The sequence below is a fragment of the Leuresthes tenuis genome, unplaced genomic scaffold (assembly GCF_036924035.1).
Source record: "Leuresthes tenuis unplaced genomic scaffold, fLeuTen1.0.hap1 SCAF_18, whole genome shotgun sequence".
Taxonomy (NCBI): Eukaryota; Metazoa; Chordata; class Actinopteri; order Atheriniformes; family Atherinopsidae; genus Leuresthes; species Leuresthes tenuis.
The window spans coordinates 23565805-23583562 of NW_027325372.1; the positions used below are offsets into that span (position 1 = coordinate 23565805).

A 17758-nucleotide genomic window follows, 5' to 3' on the forward strand; every position below is an offset into this window, starting at 1 on the left:
AAAAATGTGGACCAAGGAGCTGCAGCCCAAAAGATTGTCTCATTTAACCTTTATTCACACAGGTAATCTCACAGTGTCATTCTGAGCAGAGACCCATATAAGGGTGGGTGAACCCCATGAAGATAGGAACAACAAAAACAGCCCTGGATTAACATGGTCACATTTAAACATCATCTGACCTCAAATCACTGCAAAAAAATAACACAGCAGGAGATTTGAATAAAAACAAACAGAACACACGCAGTACATAAGCTTCAACTAAACCAAATGATTTCTACTAAATGGAAAGTTGTTGGTAAACTAAAGCAGCAGATTTGAGGTCCGAACGCGTCAGCATTTGTGGCTTCCAGACTTTAATGTTGCTGTATTATAAAGCAACAATAATCTATTTTAGCACTGCTTGAATAAATGAAAAGTCATGAATCTGTCAAGGAGAAGTTAAACTGCACTAAACCCTTGTGTTATTCAAAACAGGAGTTGAAATATATAAAATGATATATTTCAGAGGAACATTGTTGCATGTTACTAAATCAAATGTCTAAAAACAAGAGCTTGTAAATGATTTAGTGTGAGTCAACAGAAGAAAAGCAATAAGAGGATTCATCTATCAAAATTAAACAAAACAGCATCAACACACTGCATCTTCCAAAAAACAAGAAAACAGGATTCTCACAAAGTGACAGGATAGAAAACAACAGCGCACATAATTGGTTTTCAGACATCAATAACTGATCTTTGACCTAAAAGAAAAGAAAAAAACCACAGCAGCCAACAACAACAGTGTAGTTTATCTATCAATCTTCACTCAGACCACATACTTCTGCAGCCGGGGAAAGCTTGATGCACATTATCAGGGACGCACAGCTTGAAATTCTGTCCCCTCTGTCCCGGCTGAGCTAAGCTGTGACAACGCAGTCGGATAAAGAGAAGCACGGGACTGTTGCTGTTGGCTTCTGTTTTATCTCTGTGATGACAGACTGTGGCACAGTTACGTTTTAAAAACGAAAGTGCAAAAAGAATTAGGTGCTCATTTTTCAATGCCATGTTTAGAATTAAACTGGCTGCTTCCTGCTGTATTGCAGAGCTATTGAGGTGTCAAGTTTACGGGTCGGATTGATTTGAATAACTTTATGAAGTTTGCAACTGTGCATTCTGCAGTAAAATAAAGGTATCAGCTGACACTAGCTTGTTGTTTTACACGACACGGATCTGCATCGTGTCATGATCGGTGTTTTTTTTTTGTTCTGTTGTTCCTGTCTTTTGAGTTTTTCTTGTGTTGTGTGGTTTAATCATTTCTTCTTATGGTTCCATGTCCTCTGGTTGATTTTGTTCCACGTTTTCAGTGCTGTTTATCCTGGTCATTATTCTCAGTTTCCTCTGATTCCTCCTGTCTGGTTCTCAGCGCCATTTCCACACCCGTTTCCCTGTCAGTGACTCACAGCTGCAGTCACTGTGTCACTAGTTCCCTCGATGGATTTATTCCCGTTGGGTTCCTTGCTGTATCGCCTCATGCAACCCTCTGCCATTCGTGTTCAGGTTTAATTGTCAGTCGGATTTCTCAGTTCTGAGTTTTCTTGTTGTTCTAAGGTTTGGTTTTTGGTGTTCCGGATTAGTCAGCGCTTTTTGTTACCGTTTTAATCAACCAAGTTTAGTTTCCCCTCATTCTCCTGATGTTTTCTCTCCTCTCCTGGTGTTTTCTATCCTGTTCTGGTGTTTTCTATCCTGTTTTCTATCCTGTTCTGGTGTTTTCTATCCTGTTTTCTATCCTGTTCTGGTGTTTTCTATCCTGTTTTCTATCCTGTTCTGGTGTTTTCTCTCCTGTTTTCTCTCCTCACCTGGTGTTTTCTCTCCTCTCCTGGTGTTTTCTATCCTGTTCTGGTGTTTTCTATCTTGTTTTCTATCCTGTTCTGGTGTTTTCTATCCTGTTTTCTATCCTGTTCTGGTGTTTTCTATCCTGTTTTCTATCCTGTTCTGGTGTTTTCTCTCCTGTTTTCTCTCCTCTCCTGGTGTTTTCTATCCTCTCCTGGTGTTTTCTCTCCTCTCCTGGGGCCTCATGTACAAAGACTTGCGTGGATTTCCTACTGAAACATGGCGTACGCTCAAACCAAAATGCCCTCCAACGTACAAAAATATCCGGATGTATCAATGTGTGCGCACGCATGAATCCAAGCACATTTCTTTTGTACATCTCAATCAACGTGGAATTGAGCGCACATGTCGGAGTACCCGACTCCTCCCTGTCCACGCCCCTACTTTTATTCAAGTATGCAAATCATATTTAAATGAGCCCTGCACCTGCGATTCCCCTCTCTGCACGATCAGAAAATAAAGAATAAAGAATGCGTAAAACGGAAAAAAGAATAACTTAATGGAAAGTGAGATGGAGGTGCTACTTTCTGAAGTGGAGGCCCGCACAAAAATGTGCTCTTTGGCACGCTGGCCTACGATATAAGCAGCAAACGTAAGAGGAGTGGGTGGGAGAGCGTGAGCGAGGCCTTTAATGCTGAGGAGTTGAACAGAGAGGCGACACAACTATGGGTGACACTGCTCTCTCAGGGGTGGTGGGTGTGGGAGTGTGGGTGACTCTGATTAAAGGTAAATACCTACATTTGTGTAACTCACAACAAACGTGTTCATACAGTAATCTAGAGCAGAAGTGCGCCTGGGAAAAGGTGAGACTCATTGAGACATTTCACAAGCACGGGGTTATTAACATGTGCACACAGAGATGATCAGGGGCTTGTTAGAAAGATCTTAAGCTGTTGTTCAACCAGCAAAAAAACAGCAAGTTACTAACTTTAACCACCAACTATTATGCTGTGAAGATGGGATAGAAATTTTCTGCGCACATGCTCAATGCACTTCATGGGGAATAATATTAGGAAAGTTACTCACCACGAAGCCCACCGTCGCACACAGTGCCAGCTTGTAGTTCCCAACAATGCTGTTACTCAGAATGTATGAGAACCGTGTGTTGAACAATGTTAGTTAAGTGCATTTGCGCATCACAAATGATCTGTACATTGATGGAATGGAATTGCTTGTTGACATACACAAATTCATCCTGTGATGGCGCTTTTATAGCAATGTGTGTCCAGTCGATAGCTCCGATTCCATTAGGAAAACCGGCTGTCGCTGCAAATTGCGCTTTAATGTTGGCCTGTTCAGCTGCCTTGTGGGAATTTGATATACCTGGCTGAGATGCGGATAATCCGGCTGGCATGGCTCGGCTCAGGGTCGACTGGCACAGTCCCTTTGAAATGCCCCGGTTGCCAGGAACCCCAACGTGGTCATCACCTGTATGGGAACAGGCAGCGCATGGCTCCTCGCTGTGTTGCGCTCCAACGCTGGCCGCAGCTCTGCGCATAGCTCCAGGAGGATTGCCCTCGGGAACCTAAAACGGCTGATGAGCCACTTGTCTTCATGTTCCAACAAATCATGCCTGTCTCTAAATACACGCTCTCTCCTTATTGCACCATTTGCTATGTCTTCCAACACCGCTAAAGCAGCCATTGTTTTTAATAGTATGCATTGCACCACTTTGCGCATACTTTTATATTCACTCTGACTGTAATTGCAGACACATGGGTGTGTTAATTGTTTATCAGTGATAATTCTTCATGTGTCTCAGATGTGCACATCGCTCATTCTGAGGACAAATTGTGTTTAAATTTATTCATTATAACAGTTTCCCAACATCACCTCTAAGTGTCGCCAAAGAAACAACCGCCGTAGAAAAGTGCGTACGACAGCCCTGAAATTTGCGTGAGGCACCGTACATTTCCACGGTCATTTCGCTCTTGATACATCTGATCGTTGACGTGAAAAAGTGTGTACGCCACTTTTTTGTGAGTACGTACCCTTTGTACATGAGGCCCCTGGTGTTTTCTATCCTGTTTTCTATCCTGTCCTGGGTTTTTCTCTCATCTCCTGACACATTGGGTCAAAAGATTTTTTTTCCAAAAAGAAAGAAAGTACTAAATTAAGTTTTCAATATTAAAAGTTGGCATGATGTTGTGACTTCAATGATCCATTCGTACTGTGGTTCTCTGTCACCTCAAAAATCAGCTCTGTCTTGTTTTTTTTCTCCATCTGTGAGCAGGTATGAAAACAAATCAACTAACCGAGTGATTCCTTGTTTACAATAAAGTAATACTGCATTCGGCTCTGTAGTGAACTAATTCATTCATTCTCTTGAGAGAACATCAAACACAATTTCTCACTGCAACAGACAAAGTCTTCTGCAAAAAATTCTGCGAACAATCATCTAAAAATAGAACAGTGACACCTGCAATCAATCTGTCTACGATAATCAGCCTCCTGCTCTCCAGTTCATGGGATTTTAAGTGATTTTCAAGATGTTATCTTGTGGCTGCTTGTGGATAACACCTCTCACTGTCATTAGGTTTTGGACGTGTGCGGTTTGATGAGTGAGTAGCACTCACAGAGAAATCTATCAGTCATCACAGATGAGACATTTTATGAGTGTTTTACTGACTCAGTTAACCTTAAAATCCAAATCAAAAGTGTCACATTTCCCCCTTCCCCAGCTATCGTTAAAAAGCACGAACACTTGTTTTTTTGTAACGATGTCTGATTGCATTTGAGTTATTTTTTGGTTTTTGCCAGCATGTGGAATCACAATAGAGAAGAGTCTTCACGCCAAATGTTTAGAAGTAACAATCAGGTACTTAATACTATTTGTCCTGGTCAGTGGTTTTAATCTAATTATCAGTTTGACAAGAAAAAAAAAAAGGCTGCTCTTGTCATTTTCATCCCATCCTGAGTAATGTTCTTCCATTTTAAATGAGTTTTTCCCCATGAGAAAACCTTCTACAGCTGATGCCAGTCTGATGGAAACGTGTCGACAGACATACAGTGATGTCCGGATATGACCACAGAAATGCATTTAAAAAGTATTTAAAGCTAAACACAAAAAAGCAGGTACTGTTATCCTCGAGGAGAAAAAGAAACGACTCAAAAAATGGAAATTTGTCAGCTAAGTTCTGGAGACTTTTGCTCCAGACTTTTTCCACAGCTGCAGTTCACACGTGCTACAGAGAATCTCCAGCACCTCATGTCTCACTTCCACAAAGATTCTGAAGGCTACGAGGCAATCATAGAACAATTATCTATGCACGGTTCTTTTTTCCTACGCAGGTCTTCTTTTTTTCTTTTTTAAACCAAGTGACTACTTCCTACTTTCACAGCAAAGTTTTTGTAAAAATCTATAATTCAGCAACTTTTGGTATTCTTTATTAATAAAACAAATAGAAGAGATGCAGCAAGGTAACTGGAAGGTTATATTAATTTGTAATTGGCTTCACCCTTTTCGGGTTGGATGAAGCTTTGACATCACTTTCTCAACGGCCCTTTGGTCAGCAGCAACTACAACGGGGTGTTTCTCATCCTTCACCAGCTAGAAATGTGTCGTGTGATTTCTCGTGGTTGCCGTGTTTGTTTATTCACAGAAACAGATGTGCTTTTATGTGCTCGCTCTTCATACAGAGGAAGTCTCTCGTATTTCTTGCTCTGCTGTCATGTGGTGTTATGGACTGTCGGAGCACTTCACTTACGCATTTCCAAGTTGCTTCCTTTGCATTCAGTCACCTTGCTAACATAGATTAGGGTTAAGACTTTTTACATTTGTGAATCATTTAGAAGCTTGTCAGATTGGATTTTTTTTCCCCCACCCCCGCTCCTGCTGGAGATGTGCTCTCACAGCTGAAAATGTGAGGAATGGGGTGTGGGGAGGACATGATGTAGAGATTATGATGGGAAAATCACAGCGTTTTATTTGCAACATGTTGAGATTTTAACCGATGAGGCTCTTTGCTGTGTTGACATCAGTCCTCCATTGTTTGGAACATAACCACTACAGGAAGGAATGACTGGAAATCAATCCAGAGGGCAGTCGAGTGGAAAATTTCCGCAAGGAGCCCAAAACCAATGCTGCAGACACTTAGATTCTCACATGCCACCGCTCTCGAGAACATTTCAGGACTCCAGTACATGTGTAAAAATGTCCTCCGTCTACTCCAGAGTTTAAATTGTCCTGCTACCAGCTGAGGTTTATGGAGAACAGCATCAAGGAAACAGTCCACGGACAGTTGACAAATTTTGTCATCACCTCGCACTTTGGGGGAAAATTCTCTATTAGCAAAACTCTAATTGAAGTACAGCTAGACAACTGCTTTGCAAGTGTACCGACATCGTCGCCTAGCAACCGCAAAGGTTATACATAGCTTGGTGAAGATGGTCTTGCCTACAGTTGTGAATTGAGAAAGAGCTCTAGGAAGTTTGCATTGTGAAGATAAACACAAAACCATTCATTCATTTTCACATGAGCCACTGTTTCTGAACTGGAATGTCGTTTGGATCGAATGATTTTCAGATCATATGTACAGACGTTTGGATAATTCAGGAAGGAGTGATCCAAAAGATTAATATTTCATACCAAGGTGTGCATAAATCAGGCAGCTTTATCACCTTGTCAGGTAAAATGGGCCAAAAAAAAAAAGAGGTTGAACCACAAGTTGGACATTCTATTCTTTCAACAATATAATAAATTAAAAATGCAGTTTTCCTAATAAATGTACGTAAGAACAAACTAACAAAAAAAATCTATACACACATTTTTTGTGATTTGTGGAAACAATGATAAGAACAACCTTTTATCTTTCAATATTCCTCAGAAAAAGCATAGAATGATAAACAGCTGACACCGAGAACCAGAGCAAAATGAAGGAGATACACACACCATAGTTGTGCTAATATATAGATCATGATGCTTATTTGTAGTGTGTGGTGGCCCACAATGGTTCCAGAGTTCAACCAGTCGGGGTTTTCATAGACTGATGTCAATTTCCACCTGAGAACTCACTTTTTCTTTCAATAAAAACACAGTTTGGGAATCAGTCTGGCTGGGTAATACTCAGGAAGCCAAAAGTGCGTCTCTGAGTGTTAGACTTCAATGAACTTCCGGCTCTAAGTGCAAGAGAGGAAATGGTACCCATACTGTAAGAGTAAGCACAATTGTAGTGTGTGTGTGTTTGCATGTGTGTGAATTTGTGTTACTAAAGCTACTGTGACATGTCACTTTACACAGTTAGACTGTGAGACTGAACTTCCTTTTGAAAATCAATCAGTTTTATCGTGAAGAAGTCAGTGGTGCAATGTTAGATAATCCTTGTGGTGCATGGTAACATGTGTGTGTGTGTGTGTGTGTGTGTGTGTATGTGTGACCGAAAACGTAACTGCCTGTGTGGGTTTCTATTAAGAGACTGAGCAGCACTGTGGGAGGTTACTGCAGTCCTCCGTGCTATAGGACAGGATAGCATATCTAAAAAGAGAGGCTAATCATTCATCCTACACAAAGATGATGTGCACAGTACACACACATCAGTGACCGAACTCACAGACACACACACGCCTCTGTATAAACATGCTTTGTCAGCTGTAGAAAACAGCAGACAAGCGAAATGGATGAGGATCGAGCAGTCAGTGAACACATCTCTTATGATTATACATGAAACGTTTTCCTGTAGGAGCTTTTAGGCAGGTTACGGACTGAGCCTTAAAGATGGTTTAAAACTACAATTTCCACTACAGGACACTAATAATCTTATCCAATTCCGCATCTTTATGAGGCTCCACACACGGAGTTCATGAGTACCTTGCTTTATGTGCGACTCATAAATACACTGCAGTTATACAGTGTTCTACATCCATCTGGCTCGGTCACAGATGTGTCCTTTACCTAAGCCTCAGCTGCTCAGTCTAATGCCAAAAGCACTAACAGTGTGCATTAACAAAAACTGCTGAATAAAAACAGATGTTATGAAGTAGAGGTGATTTCAATTTTAGTTACGATCATTAAAACAGTAGCACTTTACAGCACAAGGCTATTAAATCCACACTCAATAGCCTCATGGGTTAAATCAATGGTAAATTAATGAACAGGTGAAATAAACTGGCTTCCACAGCAAGACAATTGCTTCATTTACACACACAAGATAAAAGGGATACTTAGTTTTTTCCCAAGTTGTTGGGTTGTGTGAGATTTGTATGAATAGTTAGAACCTTAACAGCAATAGGCAGCAGTACAGGCAGCAAAGCTAACAGCAACCGAGAGCAGAGACAATAAAGAGAGACCTTTTTCCATCTAAAACTCAATTCCCAAAAATATTTCCTAAAGTCTAATCCAATGGGGGCTTGGCTCAGTGGTTAGAGTGGGTCGTCTCACTCTCACCGCCCAAAGATTGGTGAACTGACAGCCGCATTAGCAGATAAGAGTTCATCTCACTTTGACCTCAGAGTCACATATGACACAGGATACAAATGAACATATAATATGAACCAGAAAGGCCCTTTAAAGAAAGTTGTGCAAATGAGAACGTGCTTCACAGCAGCAGCATTGGAAACACTTCCACTGTGCCTGCTCTCTGCAGGAGGGCTGCAGAAAACGTTTCTCCTCAAATCTCGGGCAGCAGATGGGTTCGTCTGTTTCTGCCACTCTCAGCTTAATTTCTCGTTTTATCCAAGCTTTTCCCCCTCCTCAAGCTATCTTTCTTTCCCAAATCCCTGGAGATTATATCCATGTAAGAGGCATTGCTGCACAAATCTGAACTGATCTGACAGTTTTTTTTAAAGTACGGCCAAACGTAGAGTCCACATGTTTATGGTAATGTGCTTGATTGAGCCTTTCAGATAAAACAAGCTCAAACAAACAAACATTTTTATTTTACACGACAGGTCACAATAACTCACTGCATGAATGCTTTGGAATATCCCACGGGTGAGGCAGGATGACACACCGGTGGAAACAGTAAAGATGTAAGCGAGACACCGGTGACAACAACATTTCATTTTTCTTATCATGTGTGATCATTTCAGCCTGCTCTGACTGTTACTATCATCCACCCCCATCAGCAGCGAACTTACATGGTAACTGCACTTGATGCGCGTCTCAGCAGCAAACCACAGCATCAGCACTTCATACCAACATCTGTGCATCAGCACACAGTAATGGCCCACACACATTCTGGCTACAAACAATGATTTTATCTACATATAATCTGGTTTGGAATCACATTTGGACTCTGCCCATCTTCTCACTGTCTTTCCGTGTATGAGCCTTTAACTTGAAATGCAAGTTAATGTCTGAACAGCTGGTGCACCCACTTGCTGGCTGTTTCGCTGCGGGATGTTTGCCGATAAACTGGCTCTCCTCCCATTTAGCTGACAAGACCACAACTCCAGCTACAGCAGCTTGCAGGGAAGCTGAATACTGGACTGTGAACCTGAGCTATAGGCTAGATCAGTGCACACCATTCCTACAACCTCGACCCAGCTGTGACTCTGGTGGAGGAGCAGTGAGATCTGTAACTGAGCAAGGAACCTGCAGGTTTAACTCTCCGTCCATCAAGGGTGGATGTCAGAGTTCAGTGTCACCACCACCAGGGTTACACCCAAGACAATCAGTCAGATCTACTAGTTCCTTGATGGGACTGCGATACTGATCTGCTTTAATCATTTAATCAATCAATTTTTGCACCAACAAGGTGGGTCTCATACAGTCGTCTTCATATTTCTAAAATCCTCATGGCTGCTAAGGTTATACTTTGTTATTCCAAGAAAATATTTGGCTCCAACTTCTTTTGCACAAACAAGCTCATATCCAGGTAAGAAAAACTGCCATTAGGTGTTACACGAGCCAAAATGACATCATATTTCCTAGGGCTGAGAATATATATATTCTTTTTTAAGCAAACTTTAATGAAAAGTCAGACGTTAATAAAGTACAATACAATTCCAGAGGGGACACATGATACAAAACAGTGATAAATAAAAATAAAAATGTTACATAAAGTGTATAGCTCAGTGTTTTGATGGCTTTTCGGTTTATAGAGTGATGGATTGTTGTAATGTATTGTTTGAGCTCCTTCCCAAAAATGAAAAAAGATGGTTTGTGATTAGAGAATTTGGATTTGTGTATATGGTATTTAGCAAGTAAAACAAGTTGATGATGTGATATTGATCTTTGTTGTTCGTAGGATAGGAGAGGAACCCAAACAGAAAAAACTTACAGGGATAAAACCTATTAATCATTTTAAAAGACACTTCTTTAATCTTATCTTTATTAATTGAATTTAACCTGTGTGTTTCTGCACAGCCGTCCCAATTCAGACTGTCCTTTTGTGCCACATAAAGGTCTACTCGCACATTGTGAACATTAAAAACCTTCAGCCGAGATCAATTCATCCTGTGTGTCCTCGCACACAGTGTCTGGTTGAACAAATCAAATTGAATTTAATTTAATCTTTAATCTTCTTCTTATCTTATCAGATATTTAGAGGGAAGTCAGTTCTTCCGTCCTTTGAACCAGAAGGATATGGTTTACATGTTTTCCGCTAGTGACAACGTACACGTGTCACAATTTAGGATATATATTCTGTGTCATTTCCCGTTTTATTTTGAAACCACTAACCTCCCTCTTGTTTCAGGTATCTTGCCCTTCCTCCTGTGTGAAGTGTCTGATTGTCTTCCCTGATTCCAAAAGTGTTTCCACCTGTTCCCCTTGGCTCCTCTTGTGGTCAAATAGTCTGCATCTCCCTAGTCTTGTGCCAGTGTGTGTTTCTGTTATGAGCTTCATTACTCGCGTCCTGTTCCACAGTTTCCAGTCACAGAATCCTCGAGCCTGCAGTGAGCGATCCTCCTACAGAGCATATCCTTTTGTTGTAATTTATTCTTTAAGCCATAGCTTTAGTTTTCACCACGGTAAGTTTCACAGCCGTTTGGAGAGATTTTGAGTTCTTAATGTCTCATAGAAACCTCCGCTAGTGGAGCGATTATTTGTGTTATATTCTTTAAGATCTTTGTGCCGCCGTTAAAGGTGTGCTTACGTTTATTGTTAAGTTTCATAGTGCCTCTGTTTTAGTCGTCTTTCGTTTAAGTCCGCCTCAACAGGAGAGCGGGAGTTATTTTGTTACCTTTCATAGCCTTTCAGTTTTCCTCCTGGAGTGGAGAGAGTTAGTGGTTATAACTTTCATAGCTGCACTCACCTCAGCCATAGTTATTGAGGAGAGTGCTCAGGAGTTTCACAGCATCTTCTTTTGCTCTGTGTGGAGATCCTCAACCTGCTGTTCATTATAAATAAACAGTTTGACATTGAACTGACCCTGCATCTGTGTCCTGTGTCCGAGGCCCTGACAACGCGCTGCTATTAAAGATTATTTTGATGCAGGACATGGATATGACGTGATACTGGATGTGCTGTCGACAATTCACAACACAAACATGAGTCTGCGTACGCTGAAGACACCTTTGTGACATGTTTGTTTTTTTCTCTTTGTCTGGCGGTGTTGTCCTTCTGGGTCAAAGGACCGACCACCAGTCCAATCAGCGACGATTCATGTCAAATCACCCAGTCTCTTTAAAATCTTTCAGAAAATGATATGAGTATCAAATCGTTGGCTGAATATCGTGTTTCGTATCGTGAGATTAGTACATAGCTACAGCCCTGATCATTCCTGCTCCATAATCCCTGCACTTCACTCCTCTGTTTTCTTCAACCTTTGAGAGACTAACATGAGAAACTGTTGTTTATCTGGTTGATGAGGTTTATCGTGGTGAGCTGTTCATGTTGCTTTCATACATTCAGACAATTAACATGCAGTTATTTCTTCTGGACCACTAACTGTACAGCTGATTCACAGGAAAAGCTCTCATTCTTCAGTAGAACCTAAAACAAACTAAAACTAAATACATTTCCTGTGGGGTGGAGTGACCGAAGTTAATAACTTAAAAACATAAATAATGTGTAAAATCTTCAGTAAGGTGGTCAGATGTATAAATAACAGTATACTGAACTTTAACACAAAAGAAAGTAGAGGCCGCTGTTCTTTTCTGTGCTGTACTCTATAGCTGAGACCAGTGTCATTTGTCCAGACTGGAGGATGAGCATTTTATGTATGAGTCATTGATCTGGGAGGTTTGAATATCTGGGCCAGGCTTCATTGACAGTGACACCATAACACATTCTTTCAATGGACTGCTTCCCCTGGTGTGTTTTTGGCAGTCTAGTAGTGCTGACTAAACTATATTTTATATATTTCAATAGCCACAGTTTTTTTTTTGTTTCTACAGAACATGGCATCTTAACTTTTATTTTGTGGACCCTTTTTAAAATCACAGTACGGTCCAACTGAGCCTCATTTTCAAGGGGGACGAGATAGGCAGCAGCAAATACAAAACACAGTCAGAAATTACACAGATAAAAACACAAACAAATGAAAGAAAAAGTATTGAACTTACAAGCAGATTGTGATTATGAAATCCTGAATGCTTCTTTGCATTATCCTTGACGTAATCAGCAGACCCAAGCGTCTGTGATCTTTAGAAACGGTGAATGAAAGCTTTGTGACACACCACCAACACAGCTGATTTGTGGTCGAGTATCTACAGCTGGATTGTAGAAACTCACCCTTTTCTGAGATGATTCTCTTGTTGGCCACATTGCTTTAATTTCCTAACTCCCTCACTGGCATTCACCGAGAAGTTTCCCTCTGAAAAGCACTCAGTCTTACTAGAATTCAAAGGCAGAAACAGAAAGACGGGGCAAACGAGCATGATTGATAGTGAGAGAGTCTGCAATCAACTCTCCCGCTGGAATCCACACATTGTCTCCGCTCAGCCAATGCGGGATTCTTATCAAAATGCTGCCAGGAATATCATGAAAGGATATGGTAATTACCAAAAACACACACAAACAGCAAGGAAGCCCAACCAAGCATTGCGCTAATACAATGTGTCTGGTGTGGGAGCCATTTACATACTCTTCTCATACGCCTGTCACATTCAATTAATTACTCTCTGGAAGGGTGACAAAGATGATTAAAAAGAATGATTAAAAATATTTCCTCAAAAGGTCTTTTTCAAGAAGAAGCCAAATAGTCCTTAAAAAGGAGGAATGCTGTCTTTGTAAAACTAAAAAGGAGCTTTGTTTTTTCTTTTCTTCCCCCCCATTTCCCAAAGGGGATTACACCATCTTTCTTGCCACAGAGGAAGCAAATGTAGAAAATGAGCCAGAAAAGTCTGCAGGGCTGTATGTGATCATGCTTTACCCTGACAGGGGCAGAAGAAGAACTGAAACCTGTAGGGTAATGAGACAAATCACAGCGTCCGTTCATAAAGCCTCACATCTGATGCTTTTTAGCGAGTGGAGCCTATTTAACACCGTCAGATCAATTAGCAGGTGAAGAAAGGGCTGGAAAGACGTGGAGTCTTTTGTTCAACCAGACACTGTGTGCGAGGACACACAGGATGAATTGATCTCGGCTGAAGGTTTTTAATGTTCACAATGTGCGAGTAGACCTTTATGTGGCACAAAAGGACAGTCTGAATTGGGACGGCTGTGCAGAAACACACAGGTTAAATCAAACTCTTGGGCTCTGACAGGCTTGCGGGATAACTGGGAGCTGTCAGACTGAGGCAAATACCCCCAAGGGCCTATGAATACAGAAATCTACATTTCAAGTAGTGCCGCGCCTCCGCTGTATTACATCTCTGACTGTCACTGAAATACACACGAGCAGCCTCAGCCTGATTTTTCACTTTTGGCTAAGGACTCTTGACTGCAGGAGAGCTCAATCCATTCGTCACAAGGCTGTTTTCTCAGAAATCTGTCAGTTTTTACACAACTATCAACCTGTGAAATCCCCTCCTGCTGTCCGTTCTTGTGACAGGACACAGGAAGTTTGAAAGCTAGCAAACCAAAACGTTCCAGTCCTGTTAATTTCTTACCTGCTTAAAGACACTTCAGCTGTTACTTTAGTCCATAAACAGCAAGGTAAATGAGCTCAGTTTCTGTGCCCGTCTGCATTTACAAATTCTCCAGTTATAGAAACTACCATGTGACAAGAAGAAACGTGTAAATGAAAGCAGCTTTATTGGGAATTTGGCTTTGATGACAGACACTTGGACTTGTATACGCCCATTAGCCTGGGGCGTATCCATGCAGAATGATTCCATTTCCAACTGCATTATCTGTGACGAGAGAGCCCCTTTTGAGAAGCTTGATTTTATTCCATTTTCTGAAGTCACGTGTGCAGGCTGCTGCTCTGCTGCTCTAACGCTAGTTTCCTTCTTTTTCTTTTTTCTTTAAAGATTTGGTTGGTTTTTTTGGGGGACGTGGGGACAAAAACTATGTGAACAAAGTCACTATGATAGCAACAAGGATGAGAAGTTGGAAGCAGTCTGGAGCTCATTTTCATGCTGACACAGACAAATGGAAAGCTGGCAACAGGACTTAAGTCAGGATTTTGAGACAATGTGCTTTTCCTGATGCTGAGCAAAGCAACATATATTCCACAACAAAAACGTGAGAAAGGTGGTTGTTCTCGACACCACTCCATCAAAAATTTAAATGGACATGATTGGATGGTTTACTATAAGAGCCTTTTTTGCCTTTTTCTTCATTAAGTGTTTGTTTATTTCCTAACCCTGTGTAAAAAAAGTGACCCAGTGGCATTTAAGGACTGAAGAGTGAGAGAAAAGGGCACTGTGTTGGGAAGTCTTACCGATGCTGTAAAAGAACAAAATTGGCTTGTTGTATCCCTACAGCTGGGGTCGGGAACACACATCTGGACTGCCTAAACCCAGCTGCTAGGCCTACAAGCTCCAGAGGATCCACGCATCACTGAGATTCCCTGCTCTTTCAGCTCTCCAGGAAATGCCAGGACTTCACCAACATGCTGGGTGTTAAGTCGTCAGGCTGCACATCCACCTTCCACACGCCTCCAACCCTGCTCTCAAAAGTCTTCAGTTTGAGAAGAACAACAAGTGCTTCATCAAGAGAGAGTGACGAGCCAAGTGAAAGCCCTTATTCAGATCATAACAGGCACACAGTGTTTCAGCCTTTCACCACTCTGGATCAGGAGGAAGAGGAACCATGCAAACCAGTCGAGCTGCTGCAGCATGCCTTTCCAACCTTTAAGAGTGTAAACCAACAACACAGCTGCTAAAGAGGTGGTGCACACAGACAGACGATCAGGGCAAACCCAGGTCTTCTTTTTACCCGAGTCAAGTTCATGCCTCAGACTGCTTACAAAGTCCATCCACTTAGCCTCATCCAGAGCAAACAGCTGTGAAAATGCAGCACAGCAGTCTATACACGCCTGCATTGTTCGCATGAGTCACTGAGCTGGTAGAGTACACTCTCACACACACACACACTCTCACACACACACACACACACGTGCCTCAGGTGTTGGCGCAAACAGCCCTTTCACAACACACACAATCAAAAGGCTCTTACCTGCAATTTGGCGGTGGATCCAAGGTTATCTCTGCTAGCTCCTTTTGGATTCTGAAACCAGAGGAGGATCAGCGTTATAATCACCCTCTCACAAGCATTTATAAAAATCTATCTTTACGCATGGACATCTCATTGATTTTCTAATGAGCTCCTGAGAACTGTGATCGAACACGGGAATAAGTCCTGTCATGCAAGAAAAGGCATCCATAGCTTGAATATTTCTCATTTTTCAAGAATGAGTACAAATAAAAGATGATATTAGTGAAAAATTCATAAACTCTGGTATAGCAGGATAAACTAATGTTGCTGTTAATTGTAGTTCTCTCATAAAGCTGTTGGAAGGATTTCCACACAGTGCACAGAAAAAGCTTTAATGAATAGACTGTACAGGGGTCAGATTTCTCCCTCATCAAGAATTCATTACATGCCAGGGATTTGCGTACATGGATGCAGAAGCCAGGTGCTACTTTACAATCGCTCAGCTGGTTATCAAGGTTGCTGTTATTCTCTGCTGTGCAGACGACCATCTCTTCCTCATTTCATAATGGAGCTACTCAAACGTTTCACAACGTTTCCTTGTTCCTCGTTATGTTTGATTGCAATCAAAATCTGGTGACAGGTGAGGGTGTCAAGATTGGGTGTAAAAGGAGACTTATCGTTCCTCAAGAATGGATTGCTACTGGCCACTTTGGGCCAAACTTGGATAAAGAATCATCCATCAGTTAAAGACTGCCAATAACTTAGATCTTTCAGCATCTACCCAACAAAATATTGTGAAAGTATTCAGGATGCCTGGGGCAATCTCAATGTGTAAAGGCTAAGGACAGAACACGAGCTGTGGTGGGACAGTTGGTGGTTCAATCTCTCGTCTGTGCACGTCTCCGTGTCCCGAACCTCCTATTGTCCCCAGTCTCCATATCAGTGTGTGATGAGATTAAAAAGTGCTGCAGACTGTATATAAAGTGCACAAATATATATATATAGAAATATAAAAAGAGGAGCTGTGTGAAGAGTTTCTGTGTGATTGGGTGAATGAAAAACACACTCTGTTGTACCTAGAAAGGGTTAAAAGGCACTAGAAAAATGTGGACTGTTGGATGTGTGCGAGCCACATTTCAACTGTGAGCAGAAAACAGCGCAGTTCTGCAGACAGGAGACCTCATTGTGCACGACCTCCAGCAGCGAGGCTTCATAGACAGAATGCGTGAGCTTTCCTGGTCGACCTGCAGTCCACATTTGAGTCCTGTTATATTTCTATCCTTACATGTTTTTTAGAGTGTTGTTCATTTTCTAAACACAACAAAGTTAGTCCGCAAAGACACTGAACTGTTTAACCGTCTGTTAAAAAAGTTTAATAAGAGTTAAGAAATTACAGAATTTTTAATGACTTTTCAAAATAAAACAGAAGGGTTTCGTTGGCCAAAACATATTTCCTGCCTTGCTGTTCAAACCAATGGAAAAAAGATGACAAGATGACATTTTATTTCCAGTTTAGTATTTAAAAATAAATAAATAAATAACACTCATGGAAGGATATGGTGTTGAATGGAGATTTCATCATGTGACAGGGGTGACAAGAACCCCTGAAAAAGTCATGTTGATTAAAACAGATCAGGTCTAATTTGTAGAAAAAATGGCTTTGTGTTTATTAGATGGACATTTCTGTCATAATATGCACTGTGTGCATTATCATACGTTCAAGTATTCATTATCCATCAACATTCATTTAATATTCTCAGACTTTTCATTTAATGATAGCTTAGAGTTTCAGGCCCTTTTGTGTTGGTGCAACCTGCGGTAAACGGGTGAATGCGGCATGCAGTGAAGCGCTTTGAGTGGTCAGCTAGACTAGAAAAGCGCTATACAAGTACAAGTCCATTTACCATTTACCATTTACACTGCGAGATTTCCCCAACCACGGCTGATTTTTGTCCCCATCCCAGCATCACATATTTAACCACTTCGCAATTGAAGTCGCATTTCTGGAAATGAGCACATCCACAACTTCAGTGAGCAGAGTGAGGAAGAGCAGCCGCAGCTGTGCTCACAGTTGGCGGCGTCACGCTGTTGTTCCTCTCTTTTGAGAAAAGAGAGGAGCATAAAACACATCGTGTAAAATGTCACACGCTTTCCTTTTTTTCTCTAAAATGGCAAAGTGCTTGGAAGTGGAGCAGAGCAACATAATAACTGGTCCCAGGAATCAGGAGAATGCAGAACATCGTAAGGGTCGGGCAACTTAACACAACATAAGGACAAAGTAAAAATCAATTCTAATCTCGACTGTTATACAGCTGCTTCCTGATGTGGGTTTTTTCTACCTTTGAATCGACTCCTTTTCTATGTTGGTTTAAAACCACCTCTTTAGAGTATCAGTTCACACAAACATGAGATAATATTTTAATTTAGATCCCTGACTATGATAAATACAGTGAGAATAAACAT

The 17758-nt window shown here is 41.3% G+C and overlaps 1 protein-coding gene across 1 annotated transcript in view; it reads right to left on the reverse strand.

Moving 5' to 3' along the window:
- Window positions 1–17758, reverse strand: part of LOC140275177 (ubiquitin-conjugating enzyme E2 E2-like) — a 66151-nt gene that overhangs the window by 37397 nt on the left and 10996 nt on the right. Inside the window, exon 3 of the mRNA XM_072370591.1 lies at window positions 15317–15367. Coding sequence (XP_072226692.1) covers window positions 15317–15367 — 51 coding nt within the window. The remainder of the gene's footprint in view (window positions 1–15316; window positions 15368–17758) is intronic.